Below are 18,370 nucleotides of genomic sequence, written 5' to 3'. Positions count from 1 at the left end.
TGAGAGACAGAGTCTTGCTTTGTCATCCAGGCCGGAGTGCAGTGGCCCCTATCTCAGCTCAATGCAACCCCCACCTCCTAGGTTCAAGTGATTCTCGTGCCTCAGCGCCCTGAGTTGCTGGGATTACAGGTGTTTGCCACCATGCCTAGCTAATTTTTTGTATTTTTATTAGAGACAGCATTTCACCATGTTGGTCAAGCTGGTCTTGAACTCCTTACCTCAGATGAGGCCTTGGCCTCTCAAATTGCGGGGATTACAGGAGTGAGCCACCACATCTGGCTTTAACTAGAATTTCTGAATCAATTTATGTATAGCTGAATTGGTTCCTGGAAACGTTAAACCGTAAACTATGGACAGTTTTTTTTTTTTTTTTTGAGGCGGAGTTTCACTCATGTTACCCAGGCTGGAGTGCAATGGCGCGATCTCGGCTCACCGCAACCTCCGCCTCCTGGGTTCAGGCAATTCTCCTGCCTCAGCCTCCTCAGTAGCTGAGATTACAGGCACGCGCCACCATGCCCAGCTAATTTTTTGTAGTTTTAGTAGAGACGGGGTTTCACCATGTTGACCAGGATGGTCTCGATCTCTTGACCTCGTGATCCACCCGCCTCGGCCTCCCAAAGTGCTGGGATTACAGGCGTGAGCCACCGCGCCCGGCAACTATGGACAGTTTTTAAAGGCTAAAAGTTACTTTATGTAAATGTTTATTAGAAGTTTAGGAACAGAAAATACTTCTACAATGACCTGATTTCATGAGATATAGGAAGAGCAGGACTCTATTTTTAGCCCTCCCACTGTGAGACCTGTGCCAAGTCCCTTATCCCTCACTTTGAATCCTAGTAAGCGCCATTTAGAAAAGTTTAGTGTCTGGGCTGGGTGTGGTGGCTCATGCCTGTAATCCCAGCACCTTGGGAGGCCTAGGTGGGCAGATCACCTGAGGTCAGGAAATTGAGACCATCCTGGCCAACATGGTGAAAGCTCGTCTCTACTAAAAATGTAGAAATTAGCCGGGCATGGTGGCAGATGTGTGTAATCCCAGCTATTTGGGAAACTGAGACAGGAGAATCACTTGAACCCGGGAGGCGGAGGTTGCAGTGAGCTGAGATTGCGCCACTGCACTCCAGCCTGGCCACAGAGTGAGACTCTGTCTTAAAAAAAGGAAAAAAAAAAAAAAAAAGAAAAGTTTAGTGTCTATAGAAACTGAAACCAAGAAGAAAACTCTATAAATTTAAAATGATTCTAATTTTATCTGAGGCTGTTGAAGTTAAAAAAAAAAAAATTATTAGTAGTCTTTCCACTCTTTGATATTCTTTCTCTTAGGTAATTTCTAATGCAAAGAACACAGTCCAAGGATTTAAAAGATTCCATGGCCGAGCATTCTCTGATCCATTTGTGGAGGCAGAAAAATCTAACCTTGCATATGATATTGAGCAGTTGCCCACAGGATTAACAGGTATAAAGGTAAGGTTGTCAAGTTAATTTCTTATGATTAAAATGCAGTATTATTTTTTTATCTGTTCAATATATATCTTTACTTTTCTGATGTCAGATTGTAATGAAAATGCTTACAAATGCTTAGGAGAAGCTTTCTGTTGGTAAAGATTTTTTGGCATTTTTGAATGACCTGGACTTCGGTTGGGAGCTGTGGGTTGTGCTCTTAATATGGGTTGGAAGCCTGGGTAGTGATGGTTTGAAGTTAACACTGCCATTGCTGCTTGTTTGACTCACTGATGCAAATGACCTTTTTAGCGTGATTTTTCGGGAGTGACTTCTGGAAAAGCAGGTAAAGGAATCACATTTTTTTTTTTTTTGAGATGGAGTTTCCCTCTTGTTACCCAGGCTGGAGTGTAATGGTGCGATCTCGGCTCACCGCAACCTCTGCCTCCTGGGTTCAGGCAATTCTCCTGCCTCAGCCTCCTGAGTAGCTGGGATTACAGGCATGCGCCACCATGCCCAGCTAATTTTTTTGTATTTTTAGTAGAGACGGGGTTTCACCATGTTGACCAGGATGGTCTTGAACTCCCGACCTCAGGTGATCTGCCCGCTTTGGCCTCCAAAGTGCTTGGATTACAGGCGTGAGCCACCACTCCTGGCCTTTTTTTTTTTTTTTTTTTTTTTGGGGTGGCGTCTTTCCTCGTTGCCTGGCTGGAGTGCAATGGGGTGATCTCAGCTCACTGCAACCTCCGCCTCCTGGGTTCGAGTGATTCTCCTGCCTCAGCCTCCTGAGTAGCTGGGATTACAGGTGTGTGCCATCATGCCCAGCTAATTTTTTCTATCTTTAGTAGATACATATTTAGTATCTCTACATGGTATATTTAGTAGATACATGGCCATGTTGGCCAGATTGGCCTTGAACCCCTGACCTCGTGATCCACTTGCCTTGGTCTCCCAAAGTGTTGGGATTACAGGCATGAGCTACCATGCCCGGCAGGAATCACAGTTTTAGGTCACTAGCAGATAAGTGGACATACTCTTGGCAATAGGACTTAATTTGGAAAGAGATGTTCTTTTGGGGTAAAGTGAGTTTGGTGTTTATCTCTGGTACATCTAGAGGAGACTCTGTGAAGTGTGCAGTGAACTGATCACAGAAAAGAGGTAAAAGGCTGGGAGATAGTTAGGGGAGACACATCTGCCTTGCTTGCACTCAGAGGTAATTTGGAATTCACAAGGCGGGGGTGGGGGCAGGGTTGATTTTCCAGGCAGGTGAATTTATGGTCAGATTTGGTTTTGGAGACCAAGAATCATGGAGAACAGGCTGGAAAGCCAAGAGATGGTGAGAACTGTGATAAAAGGCAGTCTGCTATTCCAGTAGCCGAGAATTTAGTTGTATTTAGAAGTGAAAAATTCTGATAACTAAAGAGATGACTGGGCTTACTTAAAATATCTGTGGTAGTTATCTAAGGACAGTTTGAATGACATGGTAAAAGATGAAGCTAAAGCACAGGAGAGAGAAAGGGATTAAAAAGGAAGGTGACTCAATGAGTAGTACTTATTAGTTATAAAAGAAATAGGGTAAGTATTGGCAGATTTAGTTATAAGCATTGCAAGAACCAAAGTAGGAAAAGATTAGGAAGAAGACCTGGGGAACAAGTAGATCCAAGCCTAAAAGTGGAGGGATTGACGTCAGAATTAGGCAAATAGCAGGGAAGAAAGGGATAATTTAGAAAGGGCACTAGGATGGGTACTGCCCCATCTTTAGCATGCAATAAAGTAAGAACTGTTCAATTCTAAACCATAATAAATTGTGGTTGGTCTGGGGAGTGAGAAGGTGGCACACAAGGTAAGTTAGGGCAGCAGCTGAAAGAAACTGTTCTATTCTGGATTGTAATTGAGTAATATGGGCATGTGAGATGGGATGGGATTATTTTAGGCAATCTTTTTTTTTTTTGGGATGGAGTCACTCTCTGTCGCCAGGCACCAGGCTGGAGTGCAGTGGCACAATCTTGGCTCACTGCAACCTCCACCTCCCAGGTTCAAGCACTTCTCCTACCTCCGCCTCCCGAGTAGTTGGGATTACAGATAGACACCACCACACCTGGCTAATTTTTTTTTTGTTTTGTTTTTAGTAGAGACAGGGTTTCATCATATTGGCCAGGCTGGTCTTGAACTGCTGACTTTGTGATCCACCTGCCTTGGCCTCCCAAACTGCTGGGATTACAAGTGTGAGCCACTGCGCCCGGGAATCTTTTTTTTTTGGAGACAAAGTTTTGCTCTTGTTGCCCAGGCTAGAGCAGTGGCGTGATCTCTGCTCACTGCAACCTCTGCCTCCTGGGTTCAAGCAGATCTCCTGCCTCAGCCACCTGAGTAGCTGAAATTACAGGTGCCTGCCACCATGCCCAGCTAATTTTGTTTTTGTATTTTTAGTAGAGACAGGGTTTCACCATGTTGACCAGGCTGGTCTCAAACTCCTGACCTGAGATGATCTGCCCGCCTCAGCCTCCCAAAGTGCTGGGATTACAGGCATGAGCTACCATGCCTGGCCTAGGCAGTCTTTCAGCATTTAAAATTTGTATTATCAGAGTTGCAGACTTTTATCTGCAGTAGAGCTTTATCTTCAACCTTTGTTCATTGATTATTATTGTTACTTAAAAAATTTTTTTTCTTTTTTTGAGACAGTCTTAACTGTGTTGCCTAGGCTGGAGTACAGTGGCACAATCTGGGCTCACTACAACCTCTGCCTCCTGGGTTCAAGCAATTCTTGTGCTTCAGTCTCCCAAGTATCCAGGATTACAAGGCATGGACCACCACGCCCAGCTAATTTTTTGTGTTTTTAGTAGAGATGGGGTTTTACCATGTTGGCCAGGGTGGTCTTTAACTCCTGACCTCAAGTGATTTGTCTGCCTTGGCCTCCCAAAGTGCTGGGATTATAGGTGCGAGCCATTGTACCCAGCCCATCTTTTATTATTATTTTTTTTATTTCATTTTAGGTTTTGGGGTACATGTGAAGAACATGCAAGATTGTTGCATAGGTACACACATGGCAGTGTGATTTGCTGCCTTCCTCCCCATCACCTACATCTGGCATTTCTCCCCATGCTCTCTCTCCCCAACTCCCCACCCCCGCAATGTCCCTCCCCTATTTCCCCCCCACCCCCGACAGACCCCAGTGTGTGCTGCTCCCCTCCCTGTGTCCATGTGTTCTCATTGTTGAACACCCGCCTATGAGTGAGAACGTGTGGTGTTTGATTTTCTATTCTTGTGTCAGTTTGCTGAGAATGATAGTTTCCAGGTTCATCCATGTCCCTCCATCTTTTATCATTTAATTCAACCAGTATTTATTGTGCCATGTCCTGTCCTAGGTGCTGGGGGTATGGCAGTGAACAATCGGACGTCTGTGTCCTCTGATTACATTGAAATCCTAATTGGGGAGATGGATAATAAATAGTAAACATTAAAATACATATAGTATGTCAGATAGTAAAATAGTTTCTACCAGCAGCCTCTTTATGGAGGGACAGTGTGGGTCATGGTGAGCTACACTGATTTGCCTTTGCAAAGGAACTTTTCTCAAGATTTGTTGTTTCACATTGTGGTGCTTCATCTCCAAGTATAGTGTTTGGAAAGTCTGTTGAAAGCTAAAATAGGCTAGGTGTGGTGGCTCATGCCTATAATCCCAGCACTTTGGGAGGCTGGGGCAAGAGGATTGCTTGAAGCCAAGAGTTTTGAGACCAGCATTGGCAACAAAGCAAGAACCCTGTGTCTACAACAAATTTAAAAAATAAAAAATTAGGTGCAGTGACATAGCTTTTGCTCCCTGCTACTTGGGTGGCTGAGGCAAGAGGATCGCTTAAACCCAGGAAGTTAGGTCTCCATTGAGCTGTGATCATACCACTGCACTTCAGCTTGGGTGACATTGGGTAACAGAGAGACCCTAACTCCAAAAAAAAAAAAAAAAAAAAAAAAAGCTATAATTAGTGACCTTCAAGGTATTACTTCCAAAACAACCTTTTTTTTTTTTCCCCCCAGCCCCTTCTTGAGTAATGTTCCATTAATAGAGATATTGTTCATTTTAGCTTTTAGGACTAGGACATGAAGAAAGAAATATAATAAGTCTAGGCCCTTTTGTTGTTTTCTTGCAGGTGACATATATGGAGGAAGAGCGAAATTTTACCACTGAGCAAGTGACTGCTATGCTTTTGTCCAAACTAAAGGAGACAGCAGAAAGTGTTCTTAAGAAGCCTGTAGTTGACTGTGTTGTTTCGGTGAGTTTGATACCCTACACATTATTGGGAGTTTGCATGAAGAAGCAGAGAGAAGAAAGCTGCTGATTGCAAGTAAAATTGGTTTTTGCCTCAGGTTTTAATGGTTATTTAAAAAATTTATGAAACTAGTCTTTATCTTTTTTTGAGACGTAGTCTTGCTCTGTCACCCAGGCTGGAGTGCAGTGACATGATCTTGCCTCACTGCAACCTCCTCCTCCCAGGTTCAAGGAATTCCCTGCCTCAGCCTCCTCAGTAGCTGGGATTGCAGGTGCCCGCCACCTGCAATTTTTTTTTTTTTGTATTTTTAGTAGAGACGAGGTTTCACCGTCTTGGCCAGGCTGGTCTTGAACTCCTGACTGCATGATCTACCTGCCTCAGCTGCCAAAGTGCTGGGATTACAGGCATGAGCCACCGTCCCGGCCTCATTTTCTTAAATACTCTTCTCTGCTGCTGAGCTTTTGCTCAGGCCTCATTTGATATTCTGCCTATTTAAATTCTGCTCTTCAAGGTGCATTGATCTCAGCCTGCCCATTTCTTTCTGGATTTTTTTTCATCACCTAGCATAGTGCCTGGCACAGGGTAGTCACTCATTTGTTGAATTAGTTGACCCCAGCTGTAAATGGCACTTGTTCTCTATTTGTATTTGTTGTTGGTATCTAGCATTAAACACAAAGGCACAGGCTGGGCATGGTGGTTTAATCCCAGCACTTTGGGAGGCCAGGGCAGGAGGATCATTTGAGGCCAGGAGTTTGAGACCAGCCTGTGCAATACAGTGAGACCCCCATCTCTGCCAAAAAAAAAAAAAAAAAAAAAAAAAAAAAGAGATTAGCTGGGCATGGTGGTGCACACCTCTAGTTCTAGCTACGTGGGAGGCTCGTTTGAGCCCAGGAGTTTGAGGCTGCAGTGAGCTTTGATCACATGACTGCATTCCAGCCTAGACAACAGAGTGAGACCCTGTCTCAAAAAAAATTCTACAAAAAAAAAACATAAATACATGACAGCAGTTTATCTTATCTTTTTCATATCCCTGTTAAGATAGAAACCTGGCTACCTGTAGCTTTGTGCTTGTAGTAATGGTGGAATCCTTAGGTACTGTTGAACTATGTATGGTTAACATTGACTTTGCCACTGAATCTCGTCATTCTGCAGTTGTTACCTGATACTTTAGTTTTGTGGCCTCTTATGTCTTAATGTTGGTGCACTGATTGGCAAAGCAAGGACTGTTAGGTGGCTTTTTCACCCCAGAGTCTGTTGCCTGGTGGATTCCTTGGTCCTTGGTTAAATAGTAAAGTAGAATTGACATTTGTCAGAAAGAATTGGATTACAGTTGTGTACCCCATTCTGGGGATGGGCTTTATTCTTTATAGAAGAATAAAAATGCTGTGTTCCTTTAAAAAGCTCAGATTCAGTGGCCTTGATTCCCCAGTGGCTGATACAGCAGACTGTATTTCTTAGATGTTTCCTATCTTTCCTCAGCTCTCCATTGGTCTCCCAGGTTTGTTTCCATTCCTTCATCTATTGCCCCTAGCTTTGATCCTGCATTATGTTTTGTGTGGGAGTAAAATTTATATAAAATACTGGAATGTCTAAGTGTCTTTTCCAGCTTTGAGGATCAAGTTAAAAGGTGATAGTGTTGAGTCATGTTTGGGTGGGGCCTCAGGATCACACTGAGTTTTGGTGATTTGCTTAGAAGTGTTCACAGGCCCTAGCATATAGCTGTTCTCATGCTAAGATTTATTGTAGTCAAAGGATACAAAAGATAATCAACAAAGGGAAAAGGCACACGAGGCAGAGTCTGGAGGAAACCAGGCACAAGCTTCCCAGAGTCAGCATGTGCTCAACTCCAGCAACAGGTGATAACAACACATGTGAAATGTCCTCTTCCACAGGAATTCTGGGAGTTCTGCCTGTCTGCCTGTCTGCCTGAGCCTGTGGATCCAGGTTGTTGTTGTTGTTGTTTTTTTTTTTTTGAGATGGTACTTGGCTCTTGTTTCCCAGGCTGGAGTGCAATGGCATGATCTCAGCTCACTGGAGCCTCTACCTCTCCCAGGTTCAAGCAGTTCTCCTGCCTCAGCCTTGGGAGTAGCTGGGATTAGAGGCATGTGCCACCAGGGACCCAGCTAGGTTTTTTTTTTTTTTTTTTTTTTTTTTGTAGAGAGGGGCTTTCACCATGTTGGCCAGGCTGGTCTCAAACTCCTACGTTAGGTGATCCACCTACCCTGGCCTCCCAAAGTGCTGATATTACAGGCATGAGCCACCATGCCTGGCTAATCCAGGGTTTTTATTGGGGGATCAGTCACATTGGTATCCTACACCTAGCATGAACCAAAATTCCAGACTCCCAGAAGGAAGGCCGGCAGTCAGCACAAGCTACATTTTTACGTAAACAGTTTAGGTACAGTGAGTCACTCTTAATCATTTAGGGAAACTTTGTCTGTTGATTTAGTGAACTGTTTATGAATCAAGATCCTAGATGCTAGGCAAGGGCCAACATGCAAGCAGGCATTTTCTAAGGATAGCAGTATTTGGCCTCCATATTAACTCTTCTGTGGTCACTACTTTAGCTGTTGGTATTTTGGCCTGCCATGTAATGTGTATATGTAAGGTAATGGTAATGGCTGTTCGGTTATCCTAACACTGCTTACTAAATATTCTAAATTTTCCCTACTAGTTTGAAATATCTTCTTTATCATATACAGAATAAATTCTGTAGGGATTTGATGGCGTTCATTACTAACTAAAATTAGAATCTATATAATACAGTAAACATTTTTGTTTTTATAGGTTCCTTGTTTCTATACTGATGCAGAAAGACGATCGGTGATGGATGCAACACAGATTGCTGGTCTTAATTGCTTGCGATTAATGAATGAAACTACTGCGGGTAAGAATGACTGATTATTACTTTTTTTGACTAATCTTGAAGAGTGTGAAATTTCAAAACCCTTGGGCTTCTTGATCTTTATTTTGCTTTCAGTGCTGCCACCCTTGCTTACCACCGTGTCATGGTGTTTTTGGATACTGTGTCACTTGTGAAGAATTAATCTGACTAGTACTTTTTGTGTACCCTTATAGCATGCATTTTGGTATTTAATGACATGCTTGTTGGGGAAGGAGCACGCTTAGTGTGTGGAGCAGTGCTTTGGTTTAAAGATTGGCCTTCTCTTAGACTTGTGGACTGGTAGAGTCAGAGGAATGGGACATTAAGCAGCATCTCATGGACAGAACGTGTGGGGATGTTAACATAGCATAGACATAGAAGAAATCCAGGAAAATATATTTGGAAAGAAGGGGAAATGGTTTGGGGAAAATTGCCAAAGTCCATTGGCAACTATAAGGAAGTCTTTTTCTTTTTTCTTTGAGACAGACTGTCGCTCTGTCGCCCAGGCTGGAGTGCAGTAGTGCCATCTCGGCTCACTGCAACCTCTGCCTCCTGGGTTCAAGCAGTTCTGCCTCAGCCTCCCGAGTAGGTGGGACTCTGGCTAATATTTATATTTTTAGTAGAGACAGGGTTTCACCATGTTGGCCAGGCTGGTCTCCAACTCCTGACCTTGTGATCCACCCACCTCAGTCTCCCAAAGTGCTGGTATTATAGGTGTGAGCCACTCACCCGGCCTCCATTGGCAACTGTAAGAAAGTCTAAGTGAATGTCAGTATTTAACTCTTGGAAGATAATCTTGTTCTTGAATAAATTATACAGTGCTTATAAAGAATTTGGTTTCTAAAACATAACACATGTAGTTGCATTCATTATACATAAAACATTTTTCCTGCTTAAATGAATTTTATTTACTACTTAGATGATACTACTGTGTTTAATTTTTGCTTTTTTTCTTCTGTAGTTGCTCTTGCATATGGAATCTATAAGCAAGATCTTCCTGCCTTAGAAGAGAAACCAAGAAATGTAGTTTTTGTAGACATGGGCCATTCTGCTTATCAAGTTTCTCTATGTGCATTTAATAGAGGAAAACTGAAAGTAAGTATATGGTTTTTTTTCCAGAAGACTATGTTACTAGTGTGGTAATTATGAATTTTTGAAAGATGATTTATTATTTCTCATCTATAATATGGGAAAAATAATGCATACCTCACAGGTTATTAGGATTTTTTATTTTTTATTGTTTTCTGAGATGGAGTCTTGCGCTGTCACCAGGGCTGGAGTGCAGTGGCACAATCTTGGCTTGCTGTAACCCTGCCTCCCTGGTTCAACTGATTCTCCTGCCTTAGCCTCCTGAGTAGCCTGGACTACAGGCATGTACCACCATGCCCGGCTAATTTTTGTATTATTTATTTATTTTTTTTTTGAGACTGAGTTAATTTTTGTATTTTTAGTAGATACAGGTTTCACCATGTTGGCCAGGATGGCCTTGATCTCTTGACCTCGTGATCCACCTGCTTTGGCCTCCCAAAGTGCTGGGGGTGTGAACCACCTCGCCTGGCCTAGCAGGATTTTTAAAAATGTAGTTCTTTAGTGAATTTTACACTGGGGATTAAGAGGGGGATACGGGTGCTCTGTCCTCTTACTCTTGAGGTTTTCAGTGTTCTGGAAAAGGGGTTTCTTTCGGATTCCAAAAGAAACTGGACTCGGAGTTACAGATTCCTGGAAAGCCTTAAGTTTAAGCAGTTTTGTACACACAGAAGTGTAGAAGGCAAGGAGGAGCTAGAGGGTGATCTCTGTCACACTTGAGTTTGCTGGTTTATGCTAGTTCCACAGTAGGGTATAAAATTCTCTGTCTAGATGATTTTATCTACAATTTGGTGAAGAACCAAGGATTTTTCAGGTGTTTGCTTTAATTATTTGAATTGTATATTAAAATTCTTGGTTCCAAGGTCTAAATTGACCCCCTTGTGCTAATTGGAGATTGGTGGAGAGTGATTACCCCAAACTAAATATTTGGTAATTTTGGAGGCATTTTGAGACTTTTGTTTGTTATGGTCCTGTTTCTTTGAAAAATAGACTTTTCTATTTTATTTTCTGGTTTATGTTGTTTCTAGGTAGTTAAAAAAAAAAAAAAAAAGTCAGGTGCAGTGGCTTTCACCTGTAATCTCAGCACTTGGGAAGGCCGAGGCGGGCGGATCACCTGAGGTTGGGAGTTTGAGACCAGCCTGACCAACATGGAGAAACCCTGCCTCAACTAGAAATGCAAAATTAGCCGAGCATGGTGGCACATGCCTGTAATCCCAGCTACTTGGGAGGCTGAGGCAGGAGAGAATCTCTTGAACCCGGAAAGTGGAGATTTCGGTGAGCCGAGATCGTGCCATTTCCAGCCTGGGCAAAAAGAGCAAAACTCTGTCTCCGAAAAAAAAAGAGAAGTAAAGCAAATTTTTTAGATAATTGGAGAATAAGATTTGTGATTTTCCTTTTTTACATCTAAAAATGGTGGGCCATTGTAATTTTCAATGTTTAAACTTTAATCCTAATAGAATTATTTATAAGATCTATGCTATGCTTTCATCTTTTTATAAACAGAAGATTCTGGTCATAATTTAGCCTGGCTTTGGATCAGAGTGATATGTATTAGTGACCATCTGCTTTTGTTTTTCTAAATTGTCCTTCACTGTCAGCTGTTATCTCTCACTTTTCCAATTCTTTTGATTACTTTTAAATGATAAAAATATTCATCATAAAAACGTTCCCAAATTTGGAAAACACTTATGTGTAAAGAAAAGTGTGGGCAACATGGCAAAACCCTGTCTCTACAAAAGTTAGCTGCATGTAGTGCTGAGTTGGGGGGATTGCTTGAGCCTGGAGTTTGAGAACAGCCTGGGTAACATGGTGAAACCCCTTCACTACAAAAAAAAAATAGAAAAATTAGCTGAATGTGGTGATGTGTGTCTGTAGTTCCAGCTACTTGGGATGCTGAGGTGGGAGGTTTGCTTGAGCCTGTGTGGTCAAGGCTATAGTGAGCTGAGATCATGCCACTGCACTCCAGACTGGGCAACACAGTGAGACTGTATCTCAGGGAAAAAAAAAAAAAAGAGAGAGAGAGAGAAAAGTTACTTATAATCTTACCATTCTCTATAGTTTGGTGTATTTCATTCTGGTTTTCTAAGAAAACAGAATCGGAGTCATATATTTAGCTCTGTGTCCTGTTTTCTTTTTTTCAGTTAATGTAGAAAATTTCCCCCATCACGTTTTGCATTCTTTGAAGAGGTTTTTTTCTTTTTAACTGGTTTTACTCCTTAATAACGATGTCATCACTTATTTAGCCTCACTTCTGTTACTGAATCTAATTAGATCTAGTTCGCCTCTAATCTTTTAGAGATTTGAGAATGGATAACCCAAGCTAATTAGACTTCCAGGTTAAATGGAAACACATTGCTGTGAGCTAAGGCTTTAACAAATCCATTGGTAGTAATCTGCAGAGAGTTGAGCCTTTAGTATTACTCAGTTTTGTGCTACTGAGTAGACTAGAAGTGTGTACATGAAATGTTAGTGTATTTTACCTTGGACATGTAACTGCTATTGGGGGTCAGATTGGTATAGTGGGGAAGGCATGGACTTTGGATTTAAGGAGATTTGGCTTTGAATCCCACTTCTACCACTTAGTAGCTTTGTGCATAGAGGTTTATCTCATCTGTCTAGGTCTGTAGCATTATCTGTAAATTGGGGATTATAGTGCCTATTTTTACAATGTAGTTGTCATAAGGATTAAATGATGTATACATTGCCTTGTTTTAACCTTAATGTAACCCTCCCTCTTTTTTTTAAAAATAACTTACCAGGTCAATGTATCTCGTCTATTTCAAAATTGATTCAGTAATTGTTAGATTAATTCTCATTTTTTCCTTAAGGTTCTGGCCACTGCATTTGACACAACATTGGGAGGCAGAAAATTTGATGAAGTGTTAGTAAATCACTTCTGTGAAGAATTTGGGAAGAAATACAAGCTAGACATAAAGTCTAAAATCCGGGCTTTATTACGACTCTCTCAGGAGTGTGAGAAACTCAAGAAATTGATGAGTGCAAATGCTTCAGATCTCCCCTTGAGCATTGAATGTTTTATGAATGATGTTGATGTATCTGGAACTATGAATAGGTAAGTGTATTACAATTTCAATGTTAAAGTGTATAGTGATTTTTCTTCACATTTATTAACCTTTAATTAGCTAATTGTTAAAATCATCATGGGGGTTATGATAATTTTGGTTCTATTTTAAAAATTGGAAGCCATTCAGGACCCTGCTTTTTATGTAAAGTTGGGTCTGGTTATTCTAATAATGTAGACCAGTGTTTTTGTTCTGATTAATTGAATATTCCAAAATATTGGTAGTTCTTTACATTTGCATTTGGTTTTTTTTTTTCCCTTAATTTTCTTACTACAGTTTTCTGTGGAAATATGCATTTGTTATATACGAGATTTCCATAAAATCAGGGCAAAGTGCTGTAATGCAGAATTGAATTGAATTTATTCAGTGATTGAGAAATTGTTCTTTTTTTTTTTTTTGAGTTGGAGTTTTTTGCTCTTTCAACCAGGCTGGAATAAGGTGGCATGATTTCAGCTCACTGCAACCTCTGCCTGCCCCCCGACCCCACTCTGTTCCAAGCGATTCTCCTGCCTCAGCCTCCTGAGTAGCTGGGATTATAGGTGCCTGCCACCACGCCTAGCTAATTATTTTTGTATTTTTAGTAGGGATGGGGTTTTGCCATGTTTGCCAGGCTGGTTTTGAATACCTGACCTCAGGTGATCCCACCCGCCTTGGCCTCCCAAAGTGTTAGGATTACAGGTGTGAGCCACTGTGCCCAGACTGAAGTTGTTCTTTTTGAAAGATTCAGATTCACTTGGGGGTGACATCTCTTTTTGTATAGTGCTGCAAGAATTCTGGGTAATTGACATTTCAGAATGATCTTCAGAAACATCCAGAGTGTTATTGTTACTTGGTTCATTTGCTTGGATGATGGGAGTAAGATGTTCTTTTGTCTGTGAACTCTACTGGCAGAATTCAGGCAAGACTGATGGTGTGTTTGGAGAAATGTGCCTGAGCTATCTTTAAAAAAATTGAAATCATGTTTGTTGTTGCCTTGGATCCAAATTTTTGGTCACCTCTCTCCCTACTTGCAAATGATAGCTTTCATTTTTATTAAGCAGCTGTCTTGTTTGTGTTTATATGTGTTCCATGAAGTCTGGAGGTAAGCAAGTATGTTTCAGAAATTGTTGGTAAAATTTTACATGTTTGTAAGAGCTAAGTAGATACTTGTAAGTAGTTTAAATTTTTTAAAAACTGACTTTGCCTCTGTGGTATTTTTTAAAAAATAGTTATACTGTGACGGGGTGTGGTGGCTCACTCCTGTAATCCCAGCACTTTGGGAGGCTGAGGCACACGAATCACTTGAGGTCAGGAGTTTGAGACCAGCCTAGCCAACATGGTGAAACCCTGTCTCTACTAAAAATACAAAAACTAGCTGGGTGTGATGGCAGGCACCGGTAATCCTAGCTACTTGGAAGGCTGAGGCAGGAGAATTGCTTGAACTTGGGAGACGGAGGTTGCAGTGAGCTGACATCGAGCCACTGTTCTCTAGCTTAGGCAATAAAGTGAGACTCTGTATCCAAAATAAGAAAAAAGTTGTACTGTATCTATATCATTAGAATATATAGCTCTTATGTGTTCTGTATTATAGCCTTCATTTAGTATGTGTTTTTGTTGTTGTTGTTGGTTTTTTGAGATAGGGACTTATTCTGTCACCCAGGCTGGAGTGCAGTGGTGTGATCTTGGCTCGCTGCACTCTGTTTCTCAGGCTCAGGTTATCCTTCTATCTCAGCCTCTGGAGTAGCTGGGACTGCAGGCATGTGCCGCGATGCTTGACCAGTTTTTGTATTTTTTGTAGAGACTGGGTTTCACCATGTTGCCCAGAGTGGTCTCGAACTTCTGGACTCAAGTGATCTGCCTGCCTCAGCCTCCCAAAGTGCTGGGGTTATAGGTGTGAGATACTAAGCCTGGTCTCCTTCGTGTAGTCTTTAACACTTACCTTTGTTTAAATAAATGAAACCAGATTATTTTTGTTTTTGTTTTTTTGAGATGGTGTTTCACTGTTGTTGCCCAGGCTGGATTGCAATGGCATGATCTTGGCTCACCGCAACCTCCGCCTTCTGGGTTCAAGCAGTTCTCCTGCCTCATTCTCCTGAGTAGCTGGGATTACAGGCATGCGACATCACGCCTGGCTAATTCTGTATTTTTAGTAGAGACAGGGTTTCTCTATGTTGGTCAGGCTGGTCTCGAACTCCTGACATCAGGTGATCCACCTGCCTCAGCCTCCCAACATGCTAGGATTACAGGTGTGAGCCACTGCATCTGGCCCGAAACCAGATTATTTGACATTATATTTCTTTTAATTAACAGTTTCTTCATTAAAGAAAAAAAATTGAGGTGAAATTCACATACCATAAAATTAATCATTTTAAAGTAAACAGTTCACTGACATTTAATACTTTCACAGAGTTTTGCAATGGCCACCTCTATGTAATGGAAAAACATTTTTATCACCCCAGAATAAAACTTCATACCCAATAGGTGATTATTACCTGTTTCTTCTTATTTCTGGCTCCTGGTGATCAACAGCCTGTTTTCTGTTTCTGTGGGTGTATCATTTCATATAAATGGAATCATGTAGTATGTTTCTGGCTTCTTTTGTGTCTGACTTCTCAGTGTAATATTTTTGAGGTTCATCCACATTGTAGTCTGTATCAGTACTTAATTGTTTTTTTTTTTTGGTCATCTGTCAGTACTTAATTGCTTCTTTTTTTGGGGCAGATACTATTTTCTTGTATGATATACCACATTTTACTCATCCATTCATTTGCTGATGGACATTTGGGTTCTACTTTTTAGCTATTGTGAATAGTGCTATGGACATTTGTGAACAAATACTTGTTTTCAGGTCTTTTACATACATACCTAGGAGTAGAATTGCTGCCACATATGTTCTATGTTTAACTTTTTGAGGAATCTCCAGCGATTACTCCACCAGCACTGTACTGGGTTTCTGGTTCTCCACATCTTTATCAGCGTTGATTTTCAATTTTTTAGATTATTTTAGTAGATTACTAGTGGTTTTATGTTAATTTATTGTTTTGATTGTTGGAAGGGCCATTCTCCTGCAGATTCCTGAGGGATAGCACATGTGAATAGTGTTCTTTAAGTTCTTGCATGTTGAATGACAGTTTGCCATGTTTATACTTTTTTTTTGGGATGTGGGCAAATCTCTTTTTAATTGAAAAATACTTCATTTATAGCACATTCAATAATGAACCAACAGGAGAGTTGCTGACTTTGGAGCATATGTATATATAAAAATCCCTTGCAGTTCAGGTAGTCAAGATAATAAGCACATACAAGGAAAGTAACCTTCATTTTTCTGAAAACTTTTACATTTTAAAAGGTCACTAGGTATACTTGGAAGTTCAAAGCAGGAGAAAGGAGGGAGGGAAAGGAGGAGGAAAACCCTTTTCCAAGTTGTCAGGCAAATGTATATCAAAAATATCCCAATTCTTCTTGATAAAGTCAGCTGGATGATCTCCTTGAACCGGGCTAGGGCAGAACGCTTAGTAAAAGCAGGCCCTGGGTCAGGATGTAAATCCAGGAGAGGAGCACCAGATCCCGTGCAGCGCCAAACACACCTGTCCCACCCTCTAACACAGACGAGGCACGTCGCCCCATGTCCCTGGACCCGGATGCATGAGAACAGTCATCAGATGGTTACTGCTCCCACAGCCTAGCACTTTCTAATGGTCTTGATTGAGGCCATGGAGAAAAATCCTTTACCACCAAGTGCAAATTGTCATTGAACTTAAGTCGTAAGGGATGCTGTGGGGCAAATTCTTGTAATACATATATAAGGACTTTTATTTACCTAATTAGAACAATGATTACACAGTTGGCATTCCTGTTTTCATAAGGTTTTGTTCTCTACACTGGAATGGCTTAAGAAAAAGTTGTCTACTTTTGGTTTTATTTTACACTTTCAAAATAGAGTGAGTAGAGAGAAAAAGTGTGACTACCTGCCTAACTTTGGAGCCCAGCAGGTACAAAAGCAAACTTCTCTGACTCTGGGTCCATCAGAGTTGGGGGAAGTTTTAGTGCCTAGGGAAGGTTAGTGAAGCCCATTACACCCCGAATCCTACAGAAAGAATTCTACAGCTCATCTATCACAGTGTTCTAGTAAAGCATATACTGAAAAGTACAGGCTTCAACCTAACATCTAAATTTTTAAAAGTAGCATTTCAGCAACAAACAAGCTCAGAGAGCTCATCGCAAAAGTGAAATAACAGAGCCATTGCTCAGATGTCAAAAAAGTCAAGCCACTGCCCTCAGCTCCACTTAGGCAGACACGTAAGGTGGCGGCGCCTCCTTGGCAGCACCATTCACAGTGGCATCATCATACAGGGGTAGCAGTACTGTATTCTCATTGCTTGCAACGTAAACCAGGACATCGGAGGAGTTCCTGCCATTAATGTATTCATAGCAGTTCCAAACACAGCTAATCAAGTAACCCTTAAAAGTCAAGATAATGCTAATAAACAGAAGAATAATAAGGACCAAACAGGTAGGATTCACTGACATGACATCATCTCTGTAGGGAAAATTAGGATGCAGTTGTATGTATTCCTGAAGGGAGTTTGGATAAACGAGCACAGTGAATGCAACCAAGGTGTTCAGGGCAAAATCAAAGATCTGATAACAGAAGAATGGGATAATCCAGGCTTCGTGTTGCTTGTATACTCCATAAGTAGCCATAGCCCATATCAGAATCATGAGAAGAGAAATCGCGATGGCAATGCACATATAGTTCCACTTGGCTGGGGAGGCCTCAGAATCATGGCAGAGGGTGAAAAGCATTCCTTCCATGGCGGTGACAAGAGAGAATCCCATGTTTATACTTAGTCACTTTAGCTGGATAGAACATTCTTAGCTCATGTTTTCTTTCCTTCAGTATCTTAAATGCAGTAACACTCAATTTTCTTTTGGTGTATAACATTGCTGTCAAAGTGTGACAGCATAGCTTTTAGATATTTGTCACTTATTCTTTTTGCTTAGATGCCCAAATGTTTTTGATACTTTTTTTTCTTGGAAATCCACCTGGGTGTGGTGACTCACACTTGAAATCCTAGCACTTTGGGTCGTTGAGGTGAGCGAATGACTTGAGCTCAGGGGTTAGAGACCAGCCTGTGGACCATGGCAAAACCTTGTCTCTACTAAAAATACAAAAAAAAAATAGCCTGGTGTGGTGGCATTCACTTGTAGTCCCATCTACTTGGGAGGTGGGGTTGGGAGGATCACCTGGACTCAGGAAGTCGAGGCTGCAGCGAACCATGATCACACCACATTGCACTTCAGGCAGGGTGATCAGAGTGTGACCCTGTCTCCAAAAAAAAAAAAAAAAAAACCTCAATAATTTTACTACAGTATGTTTTGATGTTAGATATTTTGCATCAGTTTTATTCCAGGTATGCAATGTGGCTTTTCATTATATAGTTTGACATTACAAATTTAAGTTTAATTAAATGTTCTTAAGTTTTTTTGAATTATATTGTCTAGTATTCTGTTGTAGTGCTGTGGTGGTTTTTGTTTTTTTTTTTTTTTTGGGGGGGGGGGGGGGGGGGAATTCCTATATAATTATATTGGGTCTTTCTTGCCTATCTTCTTTTTTTTTTTTTTTTTTTTTTTTTTTTTTT

General features: G+C 41.2%; 2 protein-coding genes across 3 annotated transcripts in view; one reads left to right on the top strand and one right to left on the bottom strand.

Moving 5' to 3' along the window:
- HSPA4 (heat shock protein family A (Hsp70) member 4) overlaps positions 1–18,370 on the top strand; it is a 64,455-nt gene that overhangs the window by 15,519 nt on the left and 30,566 nt on the right. For both annotated transcript variants that reach the window (XM_032253095.1, XM_032253032.1), the window contains exons 3-7: positions 1,318–1,458; positions 5,577–5,699; positions 8,484–8,583; positions 9,542–9,675; positions 12,495–12,739. In XM_032253095.1, the coding sequence (XP_032108986.1) occupies positions 1,318–1,458; positions 5,577–5,699; positions 8,484–8,583; positions 9,542–9,675; positions 12,495–12,739 (743 nt within the window). The remainder of the gene's footprint in view (positions 1–1,317; positions 1,459–5,576; positions 5,700–8,483; positions 8,584–9,541; positions 9,676–12,494; positions 12,740–18,370) is intronic.
- LOC116533413 (lysosomal-associated transmembrane protein 4B-like) lies at positions 16,395–17,596 on the bottom strand. Its single transcript, XM_032253183.1, has one exon. It carries the CDS (start codon positions 17,565–17,567, stop codon positions 17,016–17,018), a length of 552 nt encoding a protein of 183 aa, XP_032109074.1. The 5' UTR covers positions 17,568–17,596; the 3' UTR covers positions 16,395–17,015.

The sequence above is a fragment of the Sapajus apella genome, unplaced genomic scaffold, assembly GCF_009761245.1.
Source record: "Sapajus apella isolate SASKATOON/1434 unplaced genomic scaffold, GSC_monkey_1.0 scaffold1, whole genome shotgun sequence".
NCBI lineage: Eukaryota > Metazoa > Chordata > Mammalia > Primates > Cebidae > Sapajus > Sapajus apella.
The sequence above is the reverse complement of the archived record's forward strand: the minus strand, read 5'-3'. Positions and strand labels throughout refer to the sequence as shown.